The 9,659-nt window shown below is 41.5% G+C and overlaps 1 protein-coding gene across 4 annotated transcripts in view; it reads left to right on the plus strand.

Annotated features, from left to right (window-relative positions):
- CREB5 (cAMP responsive element binding protein 5) overlaps positions 1-9,659 on the plus strand; it is a 401,904-nt gene that overhangs the window by 377,647 nt on the left and 14,598 nt on the right. For all 4 annotated transcript variants that reach the window (XM_003788538.3, XM_003788539.3, XM_003788540.3 and 1 more), the window contains one exon: positions 7,933-8,256. In XM_003788538.3, the coding sequence (XP_003788586.1) occupies positions 7,933-8,256 (324 nt within the window). The remainder of the gene's footprint in view (positions 1-7,932; positions 8,257-9,659) is intronic.

Raw genomic sequence — 9,659 nt, forward strand, 5'->3', positions numbered from 1 at the left:
CCGTCTCACTTCTCCAGTAGATTTCTGCCACTTAGCAAGCGTCAACTTAAGATCTTTTCTCTGATGGATTAAGGAGCTGAGGATCCTGCACCTCTTTTGGCAGGTGGCTTAAGGCACGTGGAGCTAAGCAGTTTACTTGTCTCAGGATCTAAAGCTGTCTTACAGTAAAGTTAGGCCTGGATCTGGCTCTCAGAAGAGCAGTTTGTTCTGAAATTCACTAAAATGGATAGCTTCTTAAAATGCTCACCATCTTACTGAATTATGAAGACAACTACTTCAAGAGATGTAGGGAAATGGTATCTGAAATAAATAATTTTATAAGTGTACATTCTTTAATTTCGCCATTGGACAAGAACAAATTGAGGGATCACTCTTGCAGAAGTGTAATTAATCTGTGATTCAGATTGATATGAAAAGGGCTGGGAAGGAAACTGCTCAGATTTGCCTCTGGGATTTGTTTGACTTTCTAACCATCAAAATTCAGTGTATCGCTTAGTTCTGATCTAGCATTGAATTCTGTTTCTTGCTTACAATGGAACCGCTGAAGTAGCATCCTAATTGGTGAGATTTCCTTATACTATTTTCCAGTGGACTAGAATGTGGACTTATAATACAATTTCTTGGTTTTAGTGCTAATTATATTGTTTCTAGTATCTTCAGAAATAATAAGTTTTAAGGATATAACATGACAGAGTATGAATTTTTTTTTTCTAGGTCTTTCCCCTCCTGGGTAATGTCTCCTTCTGACCTGGTGACCCAATTTAAAATTTTATTACCCAAGCAAAATCTAAAGCAGAATATGACTTTCAATTCTGAAACCTTAAAAGCCAAGTTACCTTATGAACATGTTAAAAGGAACCATTTTATTCCAAGTGATTAAGTCAAATATGATTTTAGTTAATGATCTTAATGATGATCCTAGAATAGATATGAATTTTAAGGTCTCCTGTGCTGTCAGGGTCATAAAGTAATTCTCAGCAGACATCCCGAAGCCCAGTTGTGATTCTGGGCATTAGAGCTATTTACGTTAGCGAAGGAAGCCTGCAGTTTCTCGTGGATGGTGTGGGCCAGTTTTCTGTCTCTTCCTACCTCTCATGGTCAGAAGCATTTGGGGATGTAAACTGACCATTTTATACTAATTAAATCCAGGGAATATTTAGTTGGATTTTTAGAAAACTAATTCAGGGACAACTTCAGAAATCTTTGCTACCTAGACGAAGTCAGTAGTCATTGGTATTAAAAGCACACATCCAGAAAAGGGTTTTCTGGTTTTATGCCACTGACAGGACCATTCGGAAGCCTGTGTTGACTCCTCCCTCCGTGGGTCAACTGGTTTGGGGGAGAGGGGAAGAAAGAAGAAATTATATTTTACAGCAATGCTTTGGGGAGGCCACTGAGTGATACCAGTTACTCTGTGTTCCAAAGGAAATGTGAACACAGATTTATCATATATGTATATAGACAGCCTCTTCCTTATGGTCATCCCGGAAATACTACATTTTGGTGTTATCACATTCTTTTCTGGGACAAAACCCAACAGCTATTTATAATTAAAACCTTTCTAGAAAAAATGCTCCAACCTTTTTCACACTCACCCAAGTGAATTTCAAATAATGTTTAATAATTTGGCTTGGTTTTCAGAATCTGTAAAGCATAAGCAGTCAGCCCTGCCGAAGATGAGGGTTGTCATAGTTCCACAAATGTTTCTAATTGGCACGAACAAGTTGCTAATGGGAGATAAACTGCCTGGGATGGGTGTGGGTGGGTGTGCGATGTGTATACAGACTCACCAGGTCCACATGTGGGCACGCTTGTGGTGCTAACGGCAAGTATCCGGGCTTCACACCATGCACCGTGATGTAAAACTGAGCTTAGGGGAAATAAGAGTGGCCAGGGCTGGGCCACGAGGGTAGCAGCCACGCTGGGAGGAGGTGGACAACTGGTTCCCACCCAGGACTCACATCCCAGGCAGCAGGCCCACCCTCCCATCGGGAGCAGTGAACAAAAGGAGCTTGTAAAATACACAGGCCCAAGGAAAATGACCCCTACTGACTAAAGCCAGCTGTGGCTCAGACTTCTTGCCTCTCCCGATTTGCTTTCTCCAATAAATGAACGTGGTAGAAGATGATAGGAAGTCGACAGGATCATGTTTTTTCTTTCTTGCAGTCGCATATCAGTAAGAACCCTGGTTTTTATACTTGAAAAGCATAAGCTGATTGGCTCATTCATCTCCCTCCCCTCTCCCTTGCGTTTTCTTGGCATTAGGGCAGAACGTTATTTAAAACAAGACACAGTTCAGCTTCAGAAAGAAAAATCATTCTACAAAATACATCTCAGACTCATTTACTGGTGATTTATCATCCCTGAGAGTGGGATACAAATGTCTATATTTGGTATATTTTATTTTTAAGTAAATGTTTTTCAGGTTAATGGGAGTGTACAAATGACCAGGTCAAACTGATTTTGTTAGGTAGAGTCAGTCCCTCTTGTGGTAATGTCCCACACACAAAAGGTGTGCCAAACACCCCCGCCCCATGCCCACTGGGCGAGAGTACCCCATCTTCCCTCCCCATCCCTCATTCCTCCTCCCCCCAACTTGGATTGAAATGCCTTTTTCTCCTATGTGGGCGTGCATCACGATTTACAGCTCAATTGCTCTTGATGGCATCAGGATTTAGGGAAGCAAGCAGGCTCCTTAGGACTTAGAGAAGTGTCCCAAACTATTTTGAAGTGATAGGGAGAATTTTAAATGTGGCATAAGCGCTGCAGATTGATAATCATTTATGTTCACTGTTTTCCTTCAAATATGACAGAGGTTGATGTGTTGGAGGGTAGACTGACTTCAGGGGGCTGAGAGGGGCTTGAAAGTCGACATTTCTACACGTAGTGTGTATTGCAGGAACACTATCGGAAGCCTCTCTGATGCTTTAAAAAAGTTGGTGTCTTCCATTTCCTTCAGAGAGTGGCAAATAATGATGTGCCCAGCATTGTACCTGGCACGTAGTCTAAACCAAATAAATATTTGTTGAGTAAATAAACAGTTAAGTGGAATGTTATAAGCATTGCTAGCGTTATCATCTTGGCGTGAAATGTGCAGGAATGGACTTGAGGCAATCAAATAATTTCCCTTAACTGTACTAGCTAATTATTTGAGAGATGAAGATCTGGGGCAGAGTATTTATTTGTCAGGCTTCATTTGCTCCTAATTAAAAGTGGAAAAGTTGTTCATAGCACTGAAGGAACAATAGCATGACCCACCCCTACGTATTTTTTATATTCCTTGCCACAATTTCAGGGAAAATAGATAAAGATAAAATTAACATTCATTCCTCTTGTTTATTTATGTTTTCTTCTCTGTTATCCTTTTCTAGAGGACAGGCAGGGTGTGGAGTGGGGGGCTGTTTGGACTGTGCTTTTGCCTCCCATCTGTCTACGTGACTTCTGCAGTCGATTCTGCTAACCTTGGTTGGCTAATAAAATCATGTAAATACCAGCTGCGGCGGTCCAAGATAAAACATGTGGCATCCTCCTCATGAGCTTCAGACAGTTTCATCCATTTATTCATTCAGAATTCATTCCAAAAGTATAAATTTAGGATATAATATGCATCAGGTCTGTGTTAAAGTTGTGACTTGAAGACTGAGAAAAATCCAACTCTCATAAAATTTGCAGTCTGGGACCATTGATGAAAAACAATTGAATAATCACACTAAAAATTATATTACTACAAATTGATTTAAAAAAAAAAAAAGGAGTATGGTTCTCCTGGGACCATACAACAGAAGACCAGGGAGAATTTCACTAAGGAAGAGGCTGCAGCTGAGAGCTATAGAATGTTTGAAGAAAGGGAAAGAGCCTCCAGGCCAGAAGAGAACCAAATGCAATGCCCTGCACATTCCAGGGAGCACATGCCCCTCCAGGGACTACCAGTAACCAGGTCGCTGGGTGGGAAGAGCTGGGGCTGATGGGAGGGCAGGCCCAGGCCCTGTGGAACTTTGAGCTTCATCCCCTGAGACTTAGAAGGGTGATACTCAAGGGGCAGGTAGTAGGGGCTTGGAGAAGGAACACATGGACCTTAATATACCTGCGTTTGGGGGTAGGTGGGGGATGTAAATATCAATTCTTTACAGATACAACAAGGCAGGTAAAGCTGCTGGGCCCTGAGGACCCCTGGCTGTAGGAGAGCTTGTTGGAATTTCCTACTATCCACCAAACTTCAAAAGGAGTGCATCTGGATCTCCAGCTTTATACTAAGTAACAGACACCTGTGGCCACTGCCGAACCCTGCAACAATGACCTTCACCCCTCCATCTTTCTTTCTGCTTTCCTTTTGACAGTGGAAGGTGGCATAGCACAGTTCATTCCTGTTTTTTTGGCAAAGTGTAAATGGCATGCCTTCTGGCACTTTCTCTCCTGGCTTTGAGCAAATGCTTTGAAAGTAGAGCACTTCCTTTCCTACCAGTGGCTGAGCTTGGCCTGTGACCTTGACTCTCCTTTAGGCTCACAGGGTTGTTTCAAGGTTAAGTGACTCGATACCTACAGCCCATCCAGAACAAAGGCTGGCACAGATCACGTGCTCAGTTCATGCTAGCTATTGTTGTTAGCTATTTTGACTGATACGGAAAGATGTCAAAGATATGTTGTAAGAATGACAAAGATCAGGGTACAAAACTACACATCACAGAAAGGATTTGCACATATTCTTAAAAATGCTACACAAATGTTCTAGAACACATAGTGGCTATATCTGAGAACTGGGACTGGGGTTTAGGGGCACAAGGTTAGGCAGGTGGCAGTTTTTACTGTTTCACCTAAGATTCTTGCAGTAGTTTTGTTTGTTCGTTTTACTCTGCAGCTGTTTACTTTTATAAAAATAAAATTATAAGGAATAATTTAGAAAGTCCATTAATAGTATCTAATACGTCAATTTTAGAAAAGCTGTAATGATTTCAACATAATTTTTTTTCATCCTTAAATTTGGAGATACCATTCAAAAAGTTTGCTTCAGGTAAAGAAACATCTGAATCTTAGAACGTCGTTCAGTTTTTACTTGTTCACTACACCATAGTCAAATAAGAGTTTTTTAAATTACATGCTATTAAGACTCCACTACTATAACAGTATTCTGGTCGTTCTTCCTCATCTACAGATGTTGATGATATATAGGATTGTTTGGAAAGCTGCTGACCCACCGAGTACAGAAGCACATTTGGCTCAGTTGTTGCTGACTTCATCATACTTCGAAGCATTGCTTGAATCTTTTATAATGAGCATTTTTATAACGACAATGAAATCATTTCCAAAAATTGAAGATGAGAAGTATTCATTCACTTTTCTATCTAGTGTTAAAGGCCATACCTAGTATCTCATCTTTCCCAGAGATTCAGAGAACTTGATTCTCAGCATTATCATTGTGAAGGTCAGGAGCTCTTGGGCAGTAACTGTTGCCCATGAACAAGGAGGAGAGTGGGGAACACATGGACATAGACAGTGAAATAATAGACACTGGAGACTCTAGAAGGGGGTGAGGGAGGGGAGAGGGTGAAGAATCACGTGTTGGATGCAGTCCACACCATCTGAGTGAGGAACCCACTCAGAGCCCAGACACTCTCACCACCACTCTCACTCACCACTACCCAACATAGCCACGTACCAAAATCTATCAAAATGTTTTAAAAGTCAGAGGCAAGTAGACAAAGTGGTTACTGAATCAGGATATTAGAAATATTTTAAATGATTGTCTAATATTAACTTATAGTCCGCCATCCCTCCTTTTTTCTTTTTTAAACAAGTGAAGGTTCTTTAGGTTTAACTCAAGATTTTGATTAATTGGTATTTTTCAATAGTTTAACTGGTTGAGAATTCATTAATATTGTACAAGCCCAGAACATGGTGGCTTTGATCATTCTTTAAATACAACGCTTCCTTTGCCCAGAGATCACACACCGCTATCATCAATCAGATAAGAACACAAATCCGGAGACAACTTTGAGTCCCTTAGTAAATACTTCATGAAGCTCACTGAGCTTGCCAGTTAGACCATCATCTCTGCACAAGACACACTGGCGAGGAGTAACTGCATTACACAGCACTTAGCACGTTGTGCCCCTCAGGATAGGATGATAATTGCCTTGTGCTGAAGGAAAAACAATTGTACAGAAACTTGGGACTAAGCTGATTACCAGCTGATTCTTTTGAACAGCATTAGCAAACAGCCCACAGCCTGAATTTGGGCTGCTGTCTAATTTTGTACAGCATGTGGGCTAAGAATGGCTTTTTCATTTTAAACTATTAAGACAAAAATCAAAAGGAGAATAAAATTTCATGACATGTGAAAATTATATGAAATTCAGATTTCCTGTCCCTAAATAAAATGGTATTAGAGCACAGCGTGTTCACTCACAGACATATTGTCTACAGCTGGTGTTGTACCAAACAGCAGAGGGGAGGAGTTGTGATGAGACCGGAAGGCATGCCATGACAAAAATGTTGACTATCGATTCTTTATGGAAAAAGTTCAGTGACCTCTGCTTTACATCCAGGGCAAAGTTGTTTGTGCACCTGTCCGCTTGTGTATTAGGATGATTCTTTTGTGTTAGAAATACTGTCTGGCCTGTCAATGTGGCCGTCCAAGAAGGTTCAATGCTTCATATTCATCTGCTTTCCTCACTCCTTTCTCAAAGTCAGAAGAAAGTTATTGAGTGGGAAAAATTAAATCATCAGGCGGGACCAGGAGAAAGATCCTGGTAACAAACAGAAACGACCTACATGTTGCCTCCAAAAGTTATAGACTACTGATGCTAATTTGAAGCCTTCAAATCATATTAGTATTCTTCCCACATTTGAAAATCAATCCAAAGTCATTTCTACTTTAGATCTGAGAAACCTTGTCAGAGGCAAAACTTTTTACGCTTGTGATTTTACAAAACACAGTGCCATGTGTCAGATGGGGGCCCTTTGTTCAGTGGCCTTATCACATCCAGTGGTTCTGTTTTGTTTATATTTGCCCTTGGCTGTAGATATGATAAGATCAAGGATTGACTAGGAGAAAGTACCTTATTGTACAGTGTTTTTCCACCTTTTTTATCTCATGGCACGCTTGAACCTGGGGTTGAACATCTATGGCACTCTTAAATTATGTTCATCAAAAAGCGTTTAGAAAGAATATATTTTCTGTGCTTTGAAATTCTTTTGAAAGTAATTTAATTAATGATCTTTAAAAATTTTCCCGGCACACTGGTTGAAAATCACTATTCCAGCAGAGTGTCTAGATCTTGGTGGGACACCTTGCCCATTGGCTGTGGCAGTTGAATTAATATTTGTTGCTAACACTGAACCTCCTAGGTACCATGATATGTCAGAAAATATTTTATTTATTTATTTATTTATTTTTTATTAAATTGTAGCTGTGTACATGAATGCAGTCATGGAGTACAGTGTGCTGGTTTTATATACAATTTGAAATATTTTCACCAAACTGGTTAACATAGCCTTCATGGCATTTTCTTAGTTATTGTGTTAAGACATTTATATTCTACATTTAGAAAGATTCATATGTACCCTTGTAAAATGGACCATAGGTGTGGTCCCACCAATCACCCTCCCTCCACCCATCCTCTCCCCTCCCCTCCCCTCCCCTTCATCTCCCCCTTCCCCATATTCTTGGGCTATAATTGGGCTATAGCTTTCCTATGAAAGCTATAAATTAGTTTCATAGTAGGGCTGAGTACATTGGATACTTCTTCTTCCATTCTTGAGATACTTCGCTAAGAAAATATTACCACAAATTAACACAAGTTATCTTGGTACCAGGAGAAAATGTGAACAGTCAATATATAAAATGTTACAGAATTGAAAATGTTTTGCGTCTAAATCCCTATGATATCCATATGACTGACCTCGGTTGTCCCCTCTTGTTTTGTTCCATTTCAGAGGTTGAAGGCCGCGTTGACTCACCACCCTGCCGCCATGTCAAATGGGAATATAAACACCATGGGACACATGATGGAAATGATGGGCTCCCGGCAGGACCAGACGCCGCACCACCATATGCACTCCCACCCACATCAGCACCAGACACTGCCACCCCATCACCCCTACCCACACCAGCACCAGCACCCAGCACACCATCCTCACCCTCAGCCCCATCACCAGCAGAACCACCCACACCATCACTCCCACTCCCACCTTCACGCACACCCAGCACATCACCAGACCTCGCCACATCCGCCCCTGCACACCGGCAACCAAGCACAGGTAAACATTTCCCATAATTGCTTTTTCTTTTTTCTTCTTTCTTCTCCCTTCTTTCATCTTCGTAGTGGTGCAAGCGTTAATGCTGGGGTCATTGACAGCAACCTGGTTCAACAAGCCCAGCTATTCTATCTAACATTCTGGGGAGATCTGTTTATTTCCTAGGAGGTAATGCTTACCCAGAAAAACCTACTAGATAAATAATATAATAAATATCAGGTTTAGTCTCTCAGGGGCAAATGTAAGTATTCAAAGTCTAGTCTCTCTTTTTGTTCTCTTTGGAGAACAAAGTAAGTTCTCCAAAGTCTATTTTTGCAGTGTGTTACAAACCCCTCAAAGGTCAATATGAATGGGAGAATTAGGAATAATTTAGGCTTGTGAAGAAGGATGTGAATGAAGACAACAAATAAGTTAATTCTAACCCTAGCTGCTATGTTTTGTTACATCCTAGAGACCCGTTTGGTCAGCTGTAAAATGGAAGTTAAAGACAATGGCCAATCTTTGGAGTGACAGTTAGTGTTAAATTTTTAAGAGTAACAATTCAAGGCAGGCAAAGCAGCTTGGGAGTGGACACTAGGGCGTAAGGTGCTGTGTGGATGGTGCAGAGAGGTGACTCACCGCACCGAATGTGAAATGCGTTGGAGGGAGCAGAGAGAGAGCCAAGCTCAGTAGATGATCAGACCAAGAGAAAGGCCAAATCCCAGGGGCGGAGAGTCACCAGGAGTGGCTGGAAAGAAAGCCAGCATTTAGACTAACTGAAAGAGGGTTGGGGGGCCAGGCAGACGTTATGTCACTCAGGGCCAAAAAGAGAGGCGAGTCCATGTACCAGAGTTGAGTTTTAGTAAGTGGAGGGAGGGCACGTCCAGGAGCATGACTGGCCCTAGACACTTTGAATATTCATGCAGAAGGACCTTCCTCTGTCCCCTCCACCCAGTCCACACTGCCAGCTTCCAACCAGCTGGGGCAGAATGGTGTCGGAAGCTTGGGACCGCCAAATAACAATTATTCACCGTCTCCTCCGACGTCTGTCCGACTTATTCACTTGTCTCTGACTTACTCACTTTTGTCCCGCGACGTCTGTCTCTGGAGACAAGAGCTCACAGCAGACAGCGTTCTGAGCCCTTGTGTCCTCCTCCCCTGCCATACACTAAACCTGGACAGCCATCTTTCTACAAAATGGGTCAGCCACAAGCCCCTCTCTGATATGATCAACAAACTTAATTTTCTAAGGTTCTTAGGAGTTTTCTATATAGCGAATGAGTTGACATTTAGAGTGAGAAAATTTAAATTCTTTTTCAACCTTACTTGCTGTATGACTGTGAACAGAACCTCTCCATACCTCCCTTTCCTCATCTGTAAAATGAGAGTAATAAATCAGTGATAGATAAACCATAGTCTCTTTCCAG

Source organism: Otolemur garnettii, unplaced genomic scaffold, assembly GCF_000181295.1.
Source record: "Otolemur garnettii isolate 467f Iridium unplaced genomic scaffold, OtoGar3 scaffold00028, whole genome shotgun sequence".
Taxonomy (NCBI): Eukaryota; Metazoa; Chordata; class Mammalia; order Primates; family Galagidae; genus Otolemur; species Otolemur garnettii.